General features: G+C 54.4%; 1 protein-coding gene across 2 annotated transcripts; it reads left to right on the plus strand.

The window, feature by feature from the left end:
- Positions 1-543: 543 nt before the first annotated feature.
- Positions 544-20,772, plus strand: RHCG (Rh family C glycoprotein). 2 transcript variants are annotated; one of them, XM_058665323.1, is made up of 11 exons: positions 544-846; positions 7,675-7,861; positions 11,500-11,650; positions 15,569-15,716; positions 16,251-16,417; positions 17,132-17,269; positions 17,395-17,531; positions 17,757-17,881; positions 18,086-18,159; positions 19,449-19,580; positions 20,496-20,772. In XM_058665323.1, the coding sequence occupies exons 1-10, from the start codon at positions 660-662 to the stop codon at positions 19,554-19,556; spliced, it is 1,422 nt and encodes a 473-aa protein (XP_058521306.1). In that variant the 5' UTR covers positions 544-659; the 3' UTR covers positions 19,557-19,580; positions 20,496-20,772. The 2 variants fall into 2 exon arrangements, with proteins under 2 accessions (XP_058521306.1, XP_058521307.1); XM_058665324.1 differs by lacking the exon at positions 20,496-20,772 and adding an exon at positions 20,029-20,219.
- Positions 20,773-22,626: the final 1,854 nt, after the last annotated feature.

The following is a 22,626-nucleotide window of genomic DNA, read 5'->3' on the forward strand; positions in this document are numbered from 1 at the left end:
TTTTTATATGTTCTTTCTTTAGGCCGTTTTTATTTTAGATTCCCAGAAATTGCAAAGAAGGTACCGGGTTCCCATGTGCTCCCGCCACAACAGTCTGCCCTAGGTGACATCTAACACGGAGACACCCTCATGGCCATAGCACTTCTGACCAAACTGAGACTTGTTTGAGTTGGACTAGTCTTCCTTTAACAACCTCTTAATACAGAATCCAGTGCAAAGTACCACACTCCATGGCTTTGCCCTGCTTCCCACCCCTGGGCTTCTCTAGGCTAGTTTTGCTCTGAATTCCTTTGTTTTTCATGTACGCTGGAGGAATGTTGTAATCTGAAAAGGGAGGTTGGCAATGTTGGTGGTAATTTATGTCAGGATCCGAATTAAACAGGCGGAAAGGCGGGGTGGCAGTGGGATCCCCAGAGGATGGGGCACCTGCTGCCCGCAGCCCCACTTCAGGGAGCTTGGGGCGGGCCGGGCCGGGGGGCCGGACCAGGCCACGCTCCGACGACCGGGCGGGGGCAGCCCCGTGGTCCCCTCGCCAGTTGGACGAGCGCGCGGGCCCCGCAGGCTCAGTGTTCGCAGCTCCCAGCGGCCGCCCCGCCTCTTTCCCGGGTTGTATTAAGCCGGTCCGAAGCAGCTGCCGGCCCTGCCGGCGTCCCAGCAGCATGGCCTGGAACACCAATCTCCGCTGGCGACTGCCGCTCTTCTGCCTGCTCTTCGAGGTGGTCATGGTGGTTCTGTTCGCCCTGTGCGTGCGCTTCAACCCCGACGCAGACCCCAGCTGGAAGGATGAGAAGAGGAAAGGGAACATCACCAGCGATATAGAGAACGAATTCTACTACAGTTACCCAAGTAGGTGCTGCCCCTGCAAGCCAACCTGTGGCTGGGCCTTGACCGTGGCCCCCTGGCTGCACCACCTTTCCCACGCGGAGCCCGCTGCACCGGAAACGGCTGATGTACAATCCTTTGTAGGGAACACTCCCCACCCTGCGAAGGTGTGTACTCGCAGTTCCAGTAGCCATCAGAGGTGTTTTCCAGCTGACAGCCCCAAGTCCCACCTCTACCACCACTCAGCGGGTGCCCATCCTCTCTAGAGAAGGGGTCATTGGAGAGTGACAGAGATGCCCCCATGGATGGCTAACATTGCTGCGGTGGGAGCCTAGGGAACAGTTTTTGGGACAGAGGGCTGAACACCCTCCCGTGGCTAGGATGACAGGGCTGTCACCCTCTGAATTTCCTGGGTGCCGTGCCTAAGAGCATGATCCTGGACTCAACAGAACTCCTGTTACCCAGACAGGTGGCCTTGGGCAGGTGGCAGCCTCACTGAGCCTCTGCTGCTTCCTCATCCCACAGAGGGATTTAACAGGCCCTGCCGTGCAGGGGTGGGAGGAAACACCCACGGGACAGAGCTGCAGAGTCCCAGGAAAGCCCTGAGCTGGGGGACTAGCTCTCATTCGCTGATGCCCTAGGGTTCACGGTGCTGAAGGAACTGGTCACTCCCAGCAGCCTGAAAGGCTAGTATTTTCTATGACCTGAACCTCTGAGATTTGGCACCCTATCTGCTGGCTCCCACCCTCACAGTATTGCCAGAATCAACCTTCTGCTTAGATGGCAGCCGGGCTTGACACAAGACTGGGGGCAGGGTTCCAGGTTCAGAGCAAGCAGCCGTGTCACCTGGTTGCCCCCACAGCAAGGGCCATCACAGGCTGCATTCATGGATGGATGGCTGGGGCCTGGGTGAAGGCAGGTGACGGAAGAAGGGATCCCACAGTCTGTCCTGGGCTCCACTTAGGGCCATGCCGAAGAAGAGTTCTTAACAGCCATGGCCTTGGGATTCAGACTCACAATCCACCCTTGGTGTTATGTACCCTTCCTGTCCTCGGTGAGAACCACTAGGAGAAGGGCAAGGCAGCTGCACTGGAGATCTTCCCTCGCATGTTGCTCTCCAGTCAGCTGGCTTTTACCTCTTGGTTCTAGGAAAGCTTGAGGGTCAAGGCCTACTGGGGCATAGGCAGGTCCCTCAGGTGTCCAGAGGGTGATGGCTGGACGGCCCTAGGATAGGAGTGGCAGAACATCTCCCTCCAACTCAACCACCTTTCTTGCTCTCCTTGCATTTACTCACTTGACAGGCACGTAGGTCTCAGATGGCCACATCGTGTGTCTTCTGAATGAAGGCATTTGCAGAGCGAAGGGTGATGTGGTAGTGGCTAGCCTTGCAAGTCAAGGATAAGCCATGACTTGGAGGTTTATAGTCACTCTGGACCAACAAGTTGAGTGTCCTGAAAATCTGTCCCCAGGGGACTTTTAGGCCTGTTGGGGGCATAAAGGTGCACCCCAACACCCAGTGCTCCTGCAGACCATGTCTGTGATGAGTGCCTGGCAAGTAGAGGAGGGGGCAGGGAGGGCATATTAAAGCCTTCCTAAAGGAGGTGTAGGGTAAACAACCTGGCACAGGGTTTTGAGACTTCACCAGTAGGGCTTGTGAAAGGGATCAAAAGGCTACTGGATAGGGGAGTCCCAGCTGTCAAGGAGGGCTTTTGGTGTCTCCAGCTACTTCCCCTGTGAATACTGGAGAGAGGAGAGGAGGGGAGGTGAGAGAAGGGAGTGGAAAGAAGGGAAGAAGAGAAAGGGGAGGATAAAAAGAGAAGGGGAGGAGACAGGAGGGAAGGGGAGAAGAGAGGAGTGGAGAGAAGGGGAAGAGAAGAAGAGAGAAGGGGAGGTGAGAGGAGGAGAGAAGAAGGGGCGAGGAGAGGCGAAAAGTGGAGGGGAGGGAGGATAGGAGAGGAGAGAACAGGAGAGGAGAGAAGGGGAGAGGAGAGAAGAGTAAAAGGGAGAGGAGGGGAGGCGAGGAGAAGGGAGGGGAGTGGAGAGGAGGGGAGTTCTTGGCTCTGTGTGACCATGTTCCCACCCAGTGGATCAGTGGAGCTGCCAATTAAATGCAGCCTCCAAATGAGCCCAGTTCCAGGAGGCTTGGGTGGGGTGGAGGGACGGAGTTGAACCTCAGCAAAGCAGCAGACACAAAGCTCACGGGGACAGCCCAAAGCCTTGGGACCTTGCACCCCTATGGGAGACCTGAAAGAAGCTCCTGGCTTCTGGCTCTGGATTGGCTTAGCTCTGGCCGTTGCAGCCACTTGGGGAGTGAATCAGCAAGTGAAATATTTTTTCTCTGTGTCTCTCTTTCTCTTTGTAAATTTGACTTCCCATAAAAAATAAAATAAATCTTAAAAAAAAAAAAAAAGAAACCTCACCTTGGAGGTTCTCAGACCTTGCTTTCATATGCACCAGCCAATGAATACACCACCATCAGCCCTGGCTTTCAGTTGAACTGGCTTTCACATGCAACCTAGCATGGCCCAATCTGCTCCCAGCTCCAGCTCTTTGTGTGGACAGGCAGGTGCTTTGACCTGACCCCGGGAGTCCCTCCAGATTACCCCTTCTGGTCCAGCATATCTCAGCTCCCTTGATCAACTGCATGTGCAGTGGCCAGTCTATGAAAACCCCAAGAAATTACTTTATACAGGTCAAATAAGTCCTCAGTGGCCCTCATTCTGCCTTGTCTCCAGTTCCCTGGCTCCTAGCAATGCATGCCCCACCTACGTGTGCATGTCATTGATGATGATGGTAGGGTGTCCCTGGCTGATGTGTGTCTGTGATAGCACAATGGGTGTTCCATCCCCTCCCCCTTCAAATCTTTTTTAAAAAGAAATAGAATAGGTAACTATGCTCACCCACTGGTATAGTTAACACAGAGTTGGCGTCAAGTTAGACCCAGAATGCCAGCCAGTTGTTGGCGTCTTTTCTCCCAATAGTAGAACACTTGCCTAGGTACAAGGCAACCTTGGCAGTTGACTCTAGCAGGGGTGTAACTTTGTAAATTGTAATAAGGCTGGCACAAACAAGAGGCTTCCTGACACTGTGCAATCAGAACCCTCTCCACTGAGGTGGCATGTGGCTGGGCTCTGTAGGAAGTGGAGTCTGTTGGCCGTTCTAGGTGAAGGAATGTCACAGGCCAAGAACCTGGAGTGGGACTGAAGAAGATGCGGGAGGCTGGTGCAGCTGGGGGCAGAACTGAGCGGAGGAGGAGTGTGGGTGGTGGGGACCAGGCTTGGCAAGGCCTTCAAATTCTCTTTTATTAGAAAATAATTGAAGGGACCTGAGATGATGGCTCAATGGCTAAATCCTTACCTTGTACATACTGCGATTCCATATGGGCACCGGTTCATGTCCCAGCTGTTCCACCTTCCATACAGTGACCTGCTTGTGGCCTGAGAAAGTAGTAGAGAATGACACAAAGCTTTGGGACCCTGCACCTGCACGAGAGACTCAAAAGAAGCTCCTGGCTCCTGATTTTGGATTGACTCAGCTCTGGCTATTGCATACCTTTGGGGGACAGCATATGGAAGATTTCTCTCTGTCTCTCTTTTCTATAAATCTGATCCGCCTTTCCAATAAAAATAAAATAAATCTTTTTTTTAAAGACTTGCAAATGCATGGTTGCTAAAAAGAGCAATAGTATGAAGAAGTACTTCAAAAAATCATGAAGAATGGAATTAAAAGATAAATCTATTTTGGTGCAAAAATAATGTTTGGAGATATATTTTATTTTTACTTCAAAGGCAGAGTGACGTAGAGAAGGAGAGAGTGTGAGCGAGAGAGAGAGATCTTCCATCCATTGGTTCACTTCCCAAATGGCCGCAATGGCTGGAGCTGGGCAATTCAAAACCAGAAACCAGGAGCTTCTTCTGGGTCTTCCACATGTGCGCAGGGGCCCAAGTTCTTGAGCCATCATCCACTGCTTTCCCGGGTCATAAACAGGGAGCTGGATGGGAAGTGGAGCATCCAGGACACAAACTAGCGGCTATATACGACATTGATGCCACAGGTAGAGGGTTAGCCTACTGCAATATGGCACCGGCCCCAGAGAAATAATTTTTGAAAAACATTCATTTGTTTGAAAGATAGAGTAAGAGAGGAGGAAGTGGAGTGTCCAATCTGTGGAAACCACTGGTTCACTCCCAAATAGCTGTGAGAACTGGATCTAAGCCAGGTAGAAGGCTCGAGCCCGGAGCCAGGAGCTCCATCCAGGTTTCCCACAAGGGTGGCAAGGGCCCAAACACTTCCCAAGCTCATTAGCAAGAAACTGGACCAGAAGCGGAGTCATGGAACTCAAACTGGTGCTCCAATACAGTGACTGCTCTTGCTACTATACTACAGCTCCAACCCCTGCAAACAAAACAAAACAAAAACAAGCAAACAACAACAAAAACCCTTGAAATCCATGAATGTGACGGGCGTTTAAATGTCCATGGAAGGGCCAGTGTGTTGGTGTAGCAAATTAAGCGTCCAGTTGTGGTGCTAGCATCCCATATGGGCACTGGTTTGAATCCTTGGTTGCTCCACTTCTGATGAAGCTGCCTGTTAATGAGCCTGGAAAAGCAGCAGAGGAAAGCCCAAGTGTTTACTGTGGCCCCTGTCATTCATGTAGGAGACCCAGATGAAGCTCCTAGTTCTCAGCTTCACACCAGCCCAGCTATGCCCATTGTGATGATTTTGGGAGTGAATCAACAAATGAAAGATATCTCTCTCTGCCCTTCAAATAAAAATAAATACATTTAAAAAAAATAAAGCTCATGGAAAACATTCTGTGCAAATACTGCTTAGTTTTAAAAATCATTTATGCCAAAATGACATTCATTTATCATGAATGTTGTAAGTACTGCACGTAGGCACACAGAAATACACATACTCGCTGCCTCTGCATTGGAAGTAAAGCAACCAAGACATGAATGCTGCCCGCGCCCCCACCCCCCAACAGGCCAAGGTTTAACCTACTACTCCACAGTGCTGGACCCTACCTGATGTTTTGTGATGAAGGGATTGGAATATGCAGTTCTGGTGGGAATACACCGTGGGTAACACTAGGTGATCCACTCATTATAGTGTCACACCCAGAGGTGCACAGCATCTCTCTGTCCCTCCTTTGCCAAATTAATTTTGATCACCCAGTCAAAATGTTTCCTCCCTCACTCGCTGCTAAGGAGTGGTCTCCAGGGAGATGCCTTCAGCCAGGGCACAACAGCCAAGGGCATCTCTGCCATGAAGCCACCGGCTCACCAGCTATAGCACATGGTTAACAATGGAGCGCCCCGGGCCCGGCGGCATGGCCTAGCGGCTAAAGTCCTCACCTTGAAAGCCCCGGGATTCCATATGGGCGCCGGTTCTAGTCCCGGCAGCTCCACTTCCCATCCAGCTCCCTGCTTGTGGCCTGGGAAAGCAGTTGAGGACAGCCCAATGCATTGGGACACTGCACCCGTGTGGGAGACCCAGAAGAGGTTCCAGGTTCCTGGCTTCAGATCGGCGCTCATCGGCCCGTTGCGGCTCACTTGGGGAGTGAATCATCGGACGGAAGAGCTTCCTCTCTGTCTCTCCTCCTCTGTGTATATCTGGCTGTAATAAAAAAAAAATGAATAAATCTAAAAAAAAAAAAAAAATGGAGCGCCCCACCTCCCACCTGAAGCAACAGGCCTCCTTCCCCTCGGTATCCCTGGCCTACTTATTAGCAGGGTGGCCTTTCAAATACCTGTGCTTCATGGTCTGGATTCACTGTAGGATACTTCAAAAGTGGAATTTAAACATACTTTCATTTTGGTGCAAAACAATTTTTGAAATCCATGCCTAATGAGAGGTCTTCAAAATGCCAAGGAAAAGTGTGTATTATTGACATGCCAAAATTTGTTTGGCACCAAAATTGAATGTATTACCTATTCTCCACAAACCTGGCGAAGTACTGCCATGGTACGTTGTTATCTTGGTGCTGGAAGTGCCCCAGACCTGGCCAGAAAGAGCTGTGCCACACAGCCCATGCCCTGCAGCATCCACAGTTCTTTCAGCATCTGACATGTCTGTAATAACTCTCTTGGCCTCTCACGGCTCTTGACCTCCTGCTATTTCCTTGGACACTGGGGCCAGACCGTGTTAGCCCAGGGAGGACAGTGACAATCGCTCCCACCCATCCCCAGGTCACTGGGGCCCTGAGAGGGTGAGCAGCGTGCCAAGGCTGCACCTGCATTGGCAGAGGTAGTGTGCCTAATGACACCTGCGCATCTGGGTCATCTGTCTTGGGGTCCACAACTAAGTGCTTGATGTGTACATTGTGTGTCCATTTGCCCTGCAGATGACAGACAGTGCTGAGACCAAGTACTTTCCCAGAGTCCTCTCCCAGGAGAGGGAGATGGGATCCAAGTCTAGTGATGGGGCAGTGTGCCTGCTGGGTGTGGACTGGCTGTCCACAGCAAAGGATGGAGTGTGGTGGGGGGTAGTGGGTAAGGCATCGTGGTCCCAGAAGTCTGGATCCTATCCTCTAACCCATGGGTGTAACCCATGCTCTGGCTCCAAGTTCAAACGTTTAGCCAACCAGGCTCACCCTAGGACAGCGAATGTTCCAGGGAGAAAATCGACCGGAGGAGCTACTCTCTTGGCTGGAAGAATTATAGCCCTCCCAGGTCTCTGCAGCTGGACCCCTCTGCTGGCGTGTGTGTGTGTGTGCATGGGTGTGGCCTGGGTGGTCTGTCTCCAGGCTGTCCAGTGTCAGGTCTTGCCCAGACTATGATGGGCCCAGACCCTGAACCACGGCGGTCCTTCGCCAGACCACTGAACCGCGTGGCTGCGCTTTCCCTGCAGGCTTCCAGGACGTGCACGTGATGGTCTTCTTGGGTTTCGGCTTCCTCATGACCTTCCTGCACCGCTATGGCTACTGCGCCGTTGGCTTCAACTTCCTGCTGGCAGCCATGGGCATCCAGTGGGCGCTGCTCATACAAGGCTGGTTCCAGTATACCAAGGACGACTACATCCTCTTGGGCATCAAGAAGTGAGCCCAGGACCAAGGAGGGGCTGGTGGAGGGGGGCCGGTGGGACCCTTTAATCTGACTCCTGCATGCTCTGTTTTCTGGTCAGCAGCTCCCCAGCATGGGTCTTGTAAGGATTAGGTGCCATGACAGAGGCCACGGGGACATGGGCCAGACTTTTCTCCAGGCGCTTGATCCAGCCCTCCTCCCAGATACCTCAAAATTGCCAATCCCCGGACCCTGAGAGCCAAAAGCTGGTGGCAGTAGGTAGAAGCAGGGAGGTCTGGGTCAGCCTCCAAGGGCTCTTTTGAGAAGTGGACACTGAATGGAGATTGCAGCCCAGCTTAGCCTAGGACACCAGCCTTGGAGAGAGTTGTGAGGTAGCTAGGGGTTGAGGAGAGGGCTGGAGGGTTGGGAGACCCCTGTCTGACCCAGCCCCTAGGGCTCCTGTCTCCCTGACTTCACTCCTTTAATGACTTTGCTCTGTGCTAACTTTTGTCCTGAGGTCTATCACCTGCTTCAACACCAACCTCTACCAGATATAAAACAGATTCACCTCAAGCCAAGTCACCAAAGCCAGCAGGTGCGGGAGCCAGCTTCCTGAAAGACTCGTTGTCTAACTCTTCCATGACAACTTGAGAGACCTCAGACTTCCTTGTGTGTCTGCCAAGCTGTACTTTGTTGGGCCTGGCTGATTGGTCTTTTTTTTTTTTTTTCTACAGACATATAATTTTTGCTAATGGATAAAAACTTTCAGTTGGAGGAAATCATGCATGCATGAAAGCAAACACTCATTAGCCTTATCACAAGCTCAGTTCCACCGAAAAGGCTTAGAAGTAAACTGATGTAACACCACATTTTAAGGGCAAATCCCTGCTGTCAGGTTTAGGTCACCAACCAGATGCCATAGGTCAGGCGCCTGTGACATTTAAAACATCCCCAATGTTTCCAAATCCTAATCCACTCAAGCCAGTTTATTTTTTCATCTAATAATTAAATGAAACAGAAAGGACAGCTGGCCAGGTGGAATATGTGTTAGAACAAATACTTCAGATATTTTTCTTTCTTTCTTTCTGTTAAGATTTATTTGTTTTTACTTGAAAGGCAGACTTACAAAGAGAAGGAGAAACAGAAGGAGAGATTTTCTGTCATCTGGTTCACTCCCTAAATGACCACAACAGCCAGAGCCAAGCTAATCGGAAGCCAGGAGCCAGGAACTTCTTCCAGGTCTCCCATATGGGTGCATGGACTTGCGCCATCCTCCACTGCTTCCCCAAGCCATAAGCAGAGAGCTCAACAGGAAGTGGAACAGCCAGAACTGGAACCCGTGCCCATGAAGGATGCTGGTACCATAGGCCACTGCACCAGCTCCCTAGCCCTTTTTGCATATAAAAGCCTTTATATATATATATATATATACATATATATATATATTTCCCTAAAATGTAAAATACACAAGAAACTCTCCTTCCCAAAACTAAAGTATGGAAATCCTACAGGTATTTAAGCAGCCACCATAGTAAAAAAAAAAAAAAATAGCTATAACTAAATGGAAAAATATGTTATGAAATGAAAACTAAAACATTTTCCAAGGTAATTACATCCAATTTTTTGTTAAGCTGACCACTTGATAAATTGGGTTTGGCAAGTTAGTGAGGGGGAACCAATGGTCTCCAGAATCTCATCCTCTCCTACTTTTAAAAAAAGATTATTTGAAAGGCAGAGCAACAGAGGGAGAGTGGGGGAGAGAGAGAGGTAGAGATCTTCCATCTGTTGGTTTATTTCTCAAATGCTTGAAACAGCCAGTTTGGGCCACGTGGAGGCCAGGAGCTAGGAATTCCATTCGGGTCTTCTACTTAGTGGCAGAGGCCCGGTCACTCGGTCCGTCTTCTGCTACCTTCACAGGTCCAGTAACAGGAAGCTAAACTGGCAATAGAGCAGCCAAGACTCCAACTGGCACTCCAAAGAGGAACACTGGTGCCACAAGTCTCAGTATAACCCACAGTGCCACCAAGCAGGCCCCTCATCCTGTCTTCCATCCTGTAGGACTGCCACTTGAGGGCAGTGCCCTTCTGCAGGTGCTGTCCAGGCTCCCTGAAGCCCTGCCTGTGCGTGGCACCAAGCTCTTGCTCTCTCAGGTGCTGATAGCCCAAGGTGTGGCTCCTCTATTTCTACTTCTTTCTTATGGTCGCTCTCATCTTGCAGGTCTTCTGGCTGCGGTGGGACTGGGCAGGTAACTCAGTCCCTCCGAGTCTCCATTTCCAGCTACATGTAGCTAATGCTGACACCTGTCCTAAATAGGCAGGGTATTGTACAAGAGGACATTGCAGGGACTGGCATTCGCTGCTGCCTTCAATGTTGTCATCCCATATGGGGCTCTGGTTTGAGTCCCCGCTGCTCCACTTCTGATTCAACTCCCTGCTAGAACCTCACTTCTTTCACCTCTACAGTGGAAATGATGGGCAGGTATGACCATCCCCTTAGGGTGTCAGCCCAGGGCTCCTGCAGAGAGGGCTTCCCCTGCAAATGTAGAGGAGGAGCAACCTAAGAAATGGGTGGGGTCTCTGAGTGCACTTGGGAAAGCAGCAGCAGATTGCCCAAGTACTTGGGTCCCTGCACCTGTGTGGGAGACCTAGAAGAAGTTCCTGGCTCCTGGCTTCATCCTGGTCCAGCCCTCGTTGTAGTGGCCACATGGGAAGTGAACCAACAGAAGAAAAAATTTTCTCTCTCTTTTTCTCTCTGCAAATCTGCCTTTCAGAAATAAATCATTTTTTTTTTAAATAGAGCATTACAGTACTGAGATCTCCCAGTACCTGGCCTCAGTGCACCCTCATCCCCCAGCTCAGTTAGGCCCTGGGGAACAAGCTAGGAGTGGGTGTTCTCTGTCCCAGGGTCTGCACCCTCACTTGGCAAACAAGCCCTGTGATCACTCTTTTTTCCTCCCACCCGTGACACTCATACACACACACACTGCAGCATGGGAGGGTCCTCTAGATGTGGCAGCCCTGGGAATTAGCTCCTCTGTTCCTGTACCCACCTGGTTCACAGCTCCCTGGAGCCACACCCAGGGTCTCCATTGGAGTCCAGGCAACTGCTTCTGCTCCGAAGCGCTCACCTGGCCATCTGCCTGTGTCAGCCTGTGGCTGGGCTGGCTGGCCCTGTGGGATCTGACCCTTCCGGGGTCTATGTGCCTGCCCTCGTGCCTTCATTTTATCAGTGAACCTTCCTGCCTCTCCCCTCCGCCCAGGCTTCCCTATTTCCTCTCTCTTCCCCGGATGTAGGTCTTTCTCCCTCAGGTAAATGAGGCCGTAGCTCCTAGCGAGGTCTGTCATCAGGGGGAGGGCGTGCACAGAGTGAGCGCTAAAGTCTGGAGGCAGCCAGCACATCTGACTGAGGGAATGAGGGAAGACTTCCTCAAGCAGCCAGCAGTGAGAGGAAGCTCCAGAAAGGCAGGTAGAAGATACAGGGCAGGTGGAAGTCCAACTACGGAGCATGTTTACAGCTGCAGCCAGGCGGAGAAGCATGGAGCACAAGCTAGGGTGGAGAGTGCAAAGGTAGATGTGGCCTCTGGATAAGGCCGTGGCTCAGGCAGCCACAGGCCTGAATGCATGGATCGCTCGGAGCATCCCTTCCCACCATTGCCCTGGCCTGTGTCTCATAGCCTCATCGATGCCGACTTAAGCGTGGCCTCTGTGTGCGTGGCCTTCGGGGCAGTTCTGGGCAAGGTGAGCCCTCTCCAGATGCTCCTCATGACCTTCTTCGAAGTGACCCTCTTCTCAACAAACCAGTACATCCTCTCACACCAGCTAGAGGTGAGCTGGGCTCAGCGCTGGGACGGGGTTGAGGGGGCAGAGGGGGCGAGGGGAGCACCAAGAGAGTGGAATAGGATCGGGGAGACACAGAGGCCTCCAGTGCCTCACTTCTCTCACCTCCACAGTGGGAACGATGGCACCTAGTGGGCAGGTTTGACCATCTCCCAGGGTATCAGCCCAGGGCTCTTGCAGAGTGGGCTTCCCCTCCAAATATAGAGGGGGAGGCACCTAAGAAATGGGTGGGGTCCCTGAAAGACAAAGGCCACACTTCACAGGCACCTTGGAGATTTCTTTTAAGAATATCTATTTCATTTGAAAGGCAAAGTTACAACAAGAGAGGTGTGAGGAAAGATCTTCCACTTGTTGGTTTACCACTCAAATGACTACAATAGCCAATGGTAGACAAGGTCAAAGCCAGGAACCTTGACCGCCATCTTGTTCTCCATGTGCAGAAAGGGGCCATCCTACACTGCTTTTTCGGTTGCTTCAGCAGGATGTTGAATCAGAAATGGAGCAGCTGGGACTCAAACCAGAGCCCCTGTAGGATGCAGTGTAATAGGGAGTGCCACATCCTTGGCGCCCACTGCGGAAAGGCTTAAGGGGGCCCTTATTTATTAAAGAGCCAGTGAATGGACCACACTGTGGCATACACACAACATCCCTAGACTGCTTGCCCAGAGGAGGACTCAGCATAGGGAGGGTGCCAGTCAGTCAGGAAGGGTCCCAGGTATGTGGCCCAGGCAGCCAGATAACACCTGCCAGGTAGTACCACTTGCAACGACCTGGCAGAAATGTGCTGTGCCTGGGGCTCAGGTCAGGTGCACCTTACACATCTGACTGTAGCTCAGTCATCTGGACTGGGGCTGGGATTCAGGGACCCCCCCCCACTTATTTCTAAGTCCCCTTTTCTACTTGTGGACTCTGCCATGGCTCAGAAGGGGTTTAAGGCGAGTTCTGAACAAGCTAATAGTGGGTGTCCTATGTACCCTAAATCCACGGAGTGTCATGACCTCAGCCCCCCTGTCTCCCTGTCTGCTTACCTGCCCAACCTCCCTAATGAGGACCCATCAGTGGGCTTTAGTTTCACTGGGAATTGTAATTCACACATGTCACCACTCCCTGCCTGCTTCCCAGGCCGTGGCCCCAGCCTTCCTCCCCCAGTGGGTCACCTGCTCCTCAGATACACAAGCATGGGCCCACCCCGGTGCCTTTCTGCTCCTGGGCCCTCATCACTACAGACACTCCGCCCATGTCACTTCTTATGGTGGCCCGCCAGGCTCTCTGTGGCACCACTGCCACCCTAGCCCACCCACCATTGTTCATGTGGCTTAGATTTAGCTACTTCACAACACATTTTTGTGGCCAGCAAGGGCAGGGCCACCCCTCCCAGTGCCAAATGGGCACCCACAGGGACCTGTCAGGAACTGTGGAGTCTGTCTGTCTTGGCTTCTGGGTTCAGAGGCTACTGAGAGGTATAGGAAGTAAACAGTGACCCTGTGCTGTGGTCCATAGGAGGGCCGGCAGCCCATCAGGAGCTAGCCTGAGGCAGAGGTCTGGGAGACACCTACAGCTAGGGATCTCCAGGACTGGGGCTGGCTGGAGAGGAACAGGGCTGGAGGCAAGAGCCCAGGCCATCCAGATGCCCGGGGGCTGCACTCGGGCAGGAGCAGTGGGGAGCTATGGAGGGTTTGAGGAAGAGAGGTACACTATCAAATGTGTCATGGTCGGGATGAGAACAGTTGGGAAGCAGGGAGCCCAGTTGGGGAGGGTAGGCTGTGTGAGTCTGCCTAGAGGCTGGGACTGGGCTGGTCCAGTGAGAACAGGGTCAGGAGATCTTGGAGACAGGCATGGGCAAACGGGCAGATGAGCAGACGGGCAGCAGGCCACCAGGCTGCCCTCCTTTTTTTAAGTTTATGTTTTAATATTGTTTGCATGCCCATGTGGGCCTCTGATTGGGGCGTGGAGGGTCGAGCTATCGAGGAAGATGGGTGTGACGTATATTGCCATTTATTTTTCCTCCTGTGACCACAGGGAAGGAGGGAGAGAGGGCCACTCCTTGCTGTCAAACCACATCAGCAGCCGGGAATGGGGGACACCTTAGGGAAGAATGTTGCGAGAGTGTTACTGAAGTGGTTTTGATAGTTCTGAGACATCATTGGCTTCATTGCTCCAGTGTTGAGAAAATCTTTCCAAGGTCTATTGGCTGATAAAGTCCACTTTAGTGCATCCATAGACCCATGAATATGCTGCAAAGCTTGGTCAAGGGAATTGTCCAAGCTGTTCTACTTTCCATCCTCTGACCAAGCAGTGGACATCCCTTGCTGGCCTAGATAAGCTGGCTGGTCATGTTCACCATGTGCATTTGGGCATGCTGTCTGCTGCATAGGCATCAGCAACTGAGGAGGCCCACAAGGTCGGACCACACATCCTGTGATTTTTCCCCATGGCCAGGGTTTGAGTCCAGCCATCTAGTTGGGGTGTTCCCTAAGAAACCTCTCCTGGGGTGACCTCAGACTTGATTCTCATGTGTGCCAGCCAGGGCAGGGTCAGGTTCATTCTATCACCTGCACCAGCCCGTGCACATAGTGATGGATGTAGCTGCCTGTTCAGTTCAGCCCCTGCCCCATTGCTCATGTGAACTGATGGGTAATATGGCCTAGCCCAGCCAGCCCACCACAGGCCTGGTCTTCATGTACACCAGCGGGTGCTGAGGAGGCCACCCTCTGATCTGAAACAGACTCGGGATGTGGGAGGGGTGGGCAGCTCGAGTCCCTCAGCAGCTCTCTACCACCTGCCACAGCTGGAAGCATGTGCGCGCACATTGTTGAGCTGAGAGTAGCCGTGGCTGCGGGTCTACGGAAGTGAGGCATGCCCCTTGCCAGGCTTGCACTGCTCTGTGCAGACCGGCTCTTGCCAGCTTTGAGTCGATTTCCATCTTACAGATGAGAAAACCAATGCTCAGGGAGGCCATAGGGCCCACCTGAAATCACCCAGGCAACAGAAGCACCTGCTGTGGAACTGGGTGTCACAGCCAGCTCTGTGACCGTGGCTGGCACACTCGCCATGATTCATCCAGTGCTGCCGTGGGCAGAAATACAGTTAATACTCAGGAGGCTGGTAGGGGGGGCCACAAAACACCAGAGTGGCAGCACTTACTCCTTCCCAGGGCATCCCACCTGTCAGCACTGCTGCCTTGCGCAGCCGATCTCCAGCACAGGACCTCGGGGCAGTGGACACAACCAGATCACAACCCCAGCACCGTGTCCAGTGAAAAAGGCTGTGCTTCTCCCTGCTCTGAGCTGCAAGGAAGAGGAGGCTGGAGGGGGAGGTGTGGGTCAGGTACCTGCATGCCAAGTCTCCAGGTCTCATCCCACCTCGGCTAGAGCCCTGCTCAGTCCCACCACCTCCCACTCAGATGAAGAGGTGTAGAGTTGTGTAGCACAGGGTACTCAGGACTGGCCCGACTGCATCTCTGACTCAGGGGGCAAGAGCTGTGACAGGGTGTAGGGGAGACAGGCAACAGCAGGGTGTGGACAGGGATACCCACAGGGAGAAGGGGAGTTTCTGGGGGCTGAGGTAAGGGGAGGCCAGTGGGTGACAGACTAGGCCGAGGGGGGTGCCCCTGGGTTCCCTCTCCCCCCTTAGAACCTGACAAAGTCTGCTCCAAGCCTAGCACATGTCTCTGGGGACGATCCTGGTGGCCGGGTTGGGGGTGCTCTGGTGTTTTGCTGGCAGCTGGGTGAGGTTCAGGGGTGCCCTCCTTTCCTTTCCCAGCTGTGTGGTCTGTCAGGGTCTGGCTTCTCTCCTGCAGCCTGCAGGTTCAGGGGCAGCCAGAAGTATGTATGCAGAGGCATGGGGAGTGCTACGGGGAGGCAGGAAGAGGTAGCAGTAGACCCTGACAGGTGCCTTGTATCCCAGGTGAAAGATGCGGGGGGCTCCATGACCATCCACATGTTCGGCGCCTACTTTGGGCTCATGGTGACGTGGATTCTCTACCGGCCCAACCTAGACCAGTGCAAGGAGCGACAGCGTCCTGTGTACCACTCGGACCTCTTTGCCATGATTGGTGAGAGCCACCATGGTGGGCAATCAGGGTCACCATAGTGGGTGAAAGCGGTCATGATCACATTCACTCCCCAGAGGTTTCCACAGGTAACTGTTTTGGGGACACAAAGGGAAGTTGCCGCTAGACACTCGAAGGACCCCAGATGTCTGCTAGGTTCCCCCTGAGCCCCGGAGACTGACTGCCTTGGTGCACATGGCAGAAACCTGAAACTAGCTGCTCCTGCCCGTGTCCATTCACTCTGGAAAACACACACTGACCTCACAGGGACTCATGGAACCTAGCCCAGCCCTCCACAGGCCCTCGGTGCTTTGTGAGTAGGTGGTGCCTGTGCCATCCTATGATGGCCCAAGTGGTGCAGAGGGAGCCGACTCAGGGACTCAGTGTTATGTGGGGGGGCCTTCCAAGGAGAGCCCCAACTCGAACAGGAGCAAAGGTAGAAGCAGCCGGGGTGTGGGCCCCCTTGCAGGTTGGAGCTACAGACAGGACTCCCCTCATCCCCCTTCCGGGGCTCCTGGCCCCATTGGTCTGCCTCAGGCACCCTCTTCCTGTGGATATACTGGCCCAGCTTCAACTCTATCATGTCCTTCCACGGCGATGCCCAGCACCGGGCAGCCATCAACACCTGTTGTTCCTTGGCAGCCAGCGTGCTCACCTCAGTGGCAATGTCTAGCATCGTTCACAAGAAGGGCAAGCTGGACATGGTAAGCAGTGGGGGCCGGGGGTATCTAACCATCAGTGCTTGAACGACACCCATGACCACGCCACTCCACAAGGCCGGCAGCCTCAGGATCCAACTTGCAAAGAAAACAAACAAAAACCAAAAAAACCCTGAGGTTCTAGGAGGAATGATTTGTCCAGAGCAAAATGATTTGTCCAGATTATTGGAGTCTTCTCTCCCTACCCTGGGGGCTGCCCCCTCTGCCAAACAACACTCGCAGAACAGGGTGTAAGACAGAGGCCTGGATCTAGATGCCTGTTTGTCCCTGGCCAGCTCTGTGGTCACAGAGGAGTCATTTCAACTCCCTTTCCCTCTGTTTGCTCATGTGCCATTGTTGTGAGCTACAAGACACCTGCTACGAGTTGGCGCTCAGCATCAGCCACAGGTGCCCGGGTACGTGGAAGGTCCTACAGGCACCTGTGGTGGATGTGCAGGCAGGCAGGAAGTGTGCACACAGCAGAGTTCCCCAGCATGCACACAGGAAATGCCCAGAGCTACTGGGTGAGGTGGGTGGTGTGAATGCAGAGAACACCACGACAGAGGTGGTGGTGTCACACCATGGCCACAGCCTTAACTGGACACTGATTCCCAGGGTGCAGGCAGCCCCGAAGAGTCTTTGGACAGCCCACAAACTGCGCAGTTGACGCCTCAGGGGGAACACTGAGCCTCTGCCCCTGCCCCCATCCTCCCCACACAGGTACACATCCAGAACGCCACACTCGCTGGCGGAGTGGGCGTGGGCACTGCTGCGGAGATGATACTGTTCCCCTATGGCGCCCTTGTCCTTGGCTTCATCTGCGGAGGCGTCTCCACCCTGGGCTTTGTGTATCTGACGGTGAGGTCTCTGGGCAAGAGCTGGGGGCTAGAGAAGGCTGGAGTCTCCATGGTGGAGAGCGGGGAGGTCTGTCACCCTACCCCCGGTCCTCACCAGCCTGAGCAGCACTCATGTCCCCTCCCCAGCCATTCCTGGAGTCCCGGCTGCAGCTCCAGGACACATGTGGCATCCACAACCTTCATGGCCTTCCGGGCCTCATTGGTGGCATCGCGGGTGCTGTGACCGCAGCCATCATCACCCCTGATATCTATGGAAGTCAAGGGTAAACCTGAACAGTGCTGGGCATGGGGGCTGCCACATACTCCTCCTCCCCCCTTCCTACTGCTCTGCCAGAGCCCAAGAGCCTGTGTCTCCCACCTGAGACCCTCCCCTGTCCTTCCACTCAACATCCGTTGTACAGAGTAGAAGGCTGAGGCTGAGATTTCCACCGCCCCAGTGCCCATGCGTACCTGGCCTCTAACTTGGCCCTGCCTCACCTCTGCCCCAGGCTGGAACATTCCTCTGACTTCCATCAGTACAAGGATGAATGGACCACAAAAGAACAAGGCAGGTATCAGGCTTATGGCCTCCTGCTGACCTTGGGCATGGCCCTAGTGGGCGGCATCATCATGGGTGAGTAAGTGGCTGGGTCACATCAGATGGGGTGCGGGGAGCCCCCCAGGGCTGGGGGGCCCAAGAGCACGCAGGGGATGTGGGTCTGGGCTCGTGGGAGGTGCTTGGTGCTGCATGGCTGTGGGGGCCCCAAGGAGGTTTGGATCCCAGCCAGTTCACCTCTGGGGGAGGTGATGGATTAGGGTGACCTCCAGTGTCTCTTAGGGTTCATTTTGAAATTACCGTTCTGGGGACAAGCTGCGGATGAGAACTGCTTTGATGATTCCGTCTACTGGGAAGTAAGTTCTGAGGTCTCTGTCCCGCCCCCTGCTTGAGGGCAGCTGAACTCCCCCTCCACTGCCCTAGGTGAGCTGGGGATAGGGGATGCAGTCCGACACTGTCTCCTGGAAATTGCAGGCCTCTCCCTCCCTACCCTCTGGACCCCAGGACTCGCAGAGGGTGTTGTGTAACCCCTTCAACATACCTGGGGGAGGGGTGGTAAGAACACACCAAAGCAGCCTGTACTTGGGGTTGTCACAGGTCTCATTCCCAAAAGAAGGCCTCCATAGGTGTCCTCCAGTGCAATGACTTCTCAAGCTGTGGTCCTAGCAGCACCGATCATCAACCAAGGAATGGACTAGAAAGAAACGCCCATACATCAATCTCACCCAGACCCAGATCCAAAGCTCGGGGCATGGGGCTCGGTGCTCTGTTTAATAGCTCTGGTGGCAAACGTGTCAGAGGCCCACTGCAGTGGACCACAGGGGCCCCGGCCCACACAGGCTCAGGTGTGATTGCCCAGGGGTAGGCCTGGACACACACTATGTATAAAGGTTTCTAGAAGGTTCTGCTATCCAGCCTGTGGTAGGAATTTCAACCCAGTGCTCAATTTCTGTCTCCACAAGCGTCATCTGGCAATGGGGGAGGGAGGGGTGGTGGGAAGGCTGGGCATTTGGCACAGTGGATTATGCTTAGAACACCTGTGCCCCATGTCAGGGTACCTGAATTGGAGCCCCAGCTCTGCTCCTGACTCCTGTTTCTTGCTTTTTTTTTTAACAGCGGTGTTTGCATTCTGCAAAGTCAGACGTGAGACTTATTTTAGACACAGAACAGAGTGTGAGCAGCTTCCATGCTCAGTAGTTTCCTTTTGGTTCTGTATCTCTGCAGTTTGTTCCAAGCGCTCTCTTCCTCTCAGTGATAACACCTTCGGCAGCACCCCGCTGGAGATCTGAAGCTCCAGGCCAGAGCTCGCACACGCCCACAGGCAGTCCTCCGAGCAGCCGCCTCTCACCAGGAGTATTCCCCACTCCGCTTTCCCAGCAGGCCCAGCCAAACCTCCCAGAATCCTCCTGTGTGCGCGGACGACAGCTCCATGTCACTGCATGTTTCACGTGGATGCTTGGTCACTGTTCTCAGGGGGCAGGGTTCCTGTGCTTAAAGACAGCAGGACTGGTTCTGCGCTAGGGGGCACGCAGTCTGCACGGTGACCGCTAGGTGGTGCTCACCACACGCCATCTGCTGCTCTCGGTTGGCTCAGGCAGTGGCCGGCCCCGGGTAAGACCCTCAGAGCGTCTTTCTCTCTCTGCAGATGCATGAAGAGAACAGCACCGACGCCAGTAGTCCTGAGGAGGGCAACCCCGACCCCTCGGAACCCACAGCAATACCTGGACCCTCAGCAACCTTGGCACCTTACTAAGGTCCCAGGGTAGGGGAGAAGCAGGTGGGCATGGGTTTGCTTGTGTCAGAATCAGATGTCAGCGGCAAAGTGATGAAAAGCCGGCATACAGCATTCGGAGCAGAGGTGGAGTGGGTAGGTTGGGACGGGCAGGAGAGGGCCTCGGAGGCAGACTGGCCAGGTGCAGGCACGTGGAGTAGGCAGGCTGAGCACGAGGACGCGTTTAAAGTTCAATGAAAAGATGTTTAATTTGAAGAAAAAAAAAAGGAAATCCATGCATACACGGGGTCCTTGGAAAAGCTGTAGAAACGCATGCTATGAAAGAAATCATGCATGGATTTCTGTCATTTTTTCCGCAGTACAAAGCTGCCCTTTAATTCCACCTGCTCAGGATCTTTTGTTAAGTGTCCCTCTATCTGGGTACTCCTGGCTTTGCGATTTGGACCATCTGTTGATGCCAGAGACTGGGCCACAGTTTCTCCCTCTTAGGAAGGTGGAGCTGGAAGATCTGATTCTCCTTGGACCCCCGCCTCCCTCCCGCCCTTTCCCAGAACTGTCATCTGCCTGCCCCTGGGGCACAGCAAGCCTGTGCTGGAGGCTCCGTCCAGCCCTCCTCCAACCCTGCCCCCTGCCCTCCGTCACAGAGCTCTGCACAGCAGGTGTAACCTTGCCCTTTGTAGCTAGAGAGAGTGAGGGTGCAGAGAGGTGCACCCTCTTCAAGGGGAGGAAGGGAGATCTCTGTGGGTCATGGTCACTGTTTTCTGTTGCTGGATCTCATTAGAGGCCTGAGCCAGAAAACAGCTGTGTCGGGGCAAGAGCCTGGGCACCAAGGCTTACGAGGTGTTGGCATTGCAGGAAGAGGAAAGTGAGGCTGCGGGCTTCCCACCCAGAAAGGCAAATAGCGCACCGAGACCCCCAAAGGCCCTGCAGTGACTGGCTGCTCTTGGCTTCTCCCCGCAGGTGGCACAAGCTGTCCCAGGCTCCACTGACCCCAGCTGGTAGCTCAAAAGCAAATGGGCAGCAGCTGGGCCCCAAGGAGCCTTCACCCATCCCTGCTGGATGATCCCAGGGGGCCTGTCTGAGCCCTGGACACCCTCCCTGCCAAGTCTTTACCACAGAAGGTCGGTCCCACATGGGTGGCAGCATTGGAGAACAGCAGGGTCCTGCCCCCCTGGGTCCTGCATTACATGTGTCTCGGAGGTGGCAGCCCCCGTGAATAAACAACCCTGTTTTCAAATGCGTGAGAGTGCTCTACCAAGGCCAGCTGGAGGAAGGGAAGGCCCCTGGTCTGGGCACGGTCCACACAGCAAGGGCTGCTGGATCAGGCACACTCAAGGTCCTGCCGCCCCCTCACCCCCTGGACCCACCTCCTTCTGGGAAAACAGGATGCATCCCTGTGGATCCCCCCCCCCCTAGCCCGCCTCACGCACGATCACCCCAGACTGTGTGGAAAGAGCTACACCCCACACCTGCCCTCAGGGGCGTGCTCACAGCCTTGTGGGATAGGGGAGGGGAGCAGGGGAGGAAGTCCGTCTCCAATTGCAGGACCCACCCAACTCCAACAGGTGCGGCTGCAGAAGCCACCTGGGCAGGGTTCTGGTCCTGGGTGGCGGGAACCAGCCCTGGCGCGGAGGGGGCGTGGCCGTCCAGCCTCGGGCTCCGCCCCCTGCCTGCTGGCCACGTCCCCTCGGGTCGCTACCCACTCGTGTCCCCGCCACGTAACACCCCGGGGAAAGACACACACAAAAAACCTTTACAACCTGTCTCTGGAACTTGTCAGCAGCTGCCAAGAGGAGCGCGTTAATTAAATGTCGGCCAAGATGGAAGCCGGAGGCCGCGGCTCTAATTGGGCGGTTTGCTCCGCCAGATTGAAAAACATTGTGACAAAGGAGGAGGGGCGCGGCGGGGAGGGGCTGCTTTGATGGCTCCGCTGCGAGAGCCCCGCAGCCGCCCCCTCCCCGGGTTTGCACGTGATCAAGCCAGCCGCCCTTGCCCTTCGACTGTTGGCTGCTGGGGAGCTCGGCCCTGGCCAGCCTTGCAAAGCCTGGAGTGGCCGCCAGGCTCCTGGGGCCACCGGAGGCTGTGCGGCAGGTCTTCCCGTGTGGACAGCAGCCGGGCAGCGGGCACCGACGGCCTGGGTACCCTAAATTATTTGTGCTCACTGCCACCCTAAAGGAGACGCCTTTGCATTCTTGTTTTGTGGGAGAGGAAACTGAGCAACTGGGAGCCCAATCAGGATCATGGTTACCACTGACCCGACTGGGCTCTTAACCCCAGGTGGTTTTAGAAAAGAATGGGATTCCTAAGCAAAGAACAACCCTTCTGAAAGCCCCTTGGCTGGGGCTCCCAGTAAGGTGGGGCTGCCACAGGCAGGGGAGCCCCCAGGGACATAGGCCAAATCCTCACCTCTAGGGCTCCTGCTTTGAATCCCACCCCACCCTGAGCCTGGGTTACCATCCGGGGGGCTCCATTCAGAGCCAAGCTAGAGCAAGCAGGAGCAAGTATGCAGACTGGGGCCACCATGACTCAATCCTAGGGCTAAGCAGCTACAAACTGGGTGCAGAGGGCAGAGCCCTGAACGTTGGCCCAAGGAGGGGGTGGGTAACCCATGCCCGACTAGGGCCAGGGTGCTGAGTGGACGTCATCCCCTGGGAGCCCCAGAATCAGGGCTGCTTCTGGTGCTGGATGTTGGGGTGGCCACACCCGGAGGGATGATTGGAACAGGTATGCACAGGTACCCATGGTTTAGGTGTTGTCTCAGTGCCTGCCTCGTGCGTCTGAGGTTTGAGGCTTGAGGAATGGGGCCTGTGGGAGGCAGCTGGGACAAACCAGAGGTCTCTGAGGGCGGGAGGCCCAATGAGGAAGTGGTAGCCGTTCCCACCAGGCCCACGGGGTGCCGTGAGAGCATGTATGTGTGTATGTGTGTCTCATGTTCATGCTTGTGTGTGTGCATACACCTGTGTGTGTACCTGTGCTTGTGTCTGTGTGTACGCGCCTGTGTGTGTGTGTGTCTGTGTGCACACACCTATGCATGCTCGCACACTCATGGGCCCGGGTGCTTGAGAACAGCTCTTTAGAGGCGGCTGCAGGG

Source organism: Ochotona princeps, chromosome 6, assembly GCF_030435755.1.
Source record: "Ochotona princeps isolate mOchPri1 chromosome 6, mOchPri1.hap1, whole genome shotgun sequence".
Lineage (NCBI taxonomy): Eukaryota > Metazoa > Chordata > Mammalia > Lagomorpha > Ochotonidae > Ochotona > Ochotona princeps.

Coding starts and splice junctions, on each gene's coding strand:
- RHCG (XM_058665323.1), top strand. CDS start 660: ATGGCCTGGAACACCAATCTCCGCTGGCGACTGCCGCTCTTCTGCCTG. Junction 847..7,674: donor ATTCTACTACAGTTACCCAA/GTAGGTGCTGCC, acceptor CTTTCCCTGCAG/GCTTCCAGGACGTGCACGTG. Junction 11,651..15,568: donor TCCTCTCACACCAGCTAGAG/GTGAGCTGGGCT, acceptor CTTGTATCCCAG/GTGAAAGATGCGGGGGGCTC.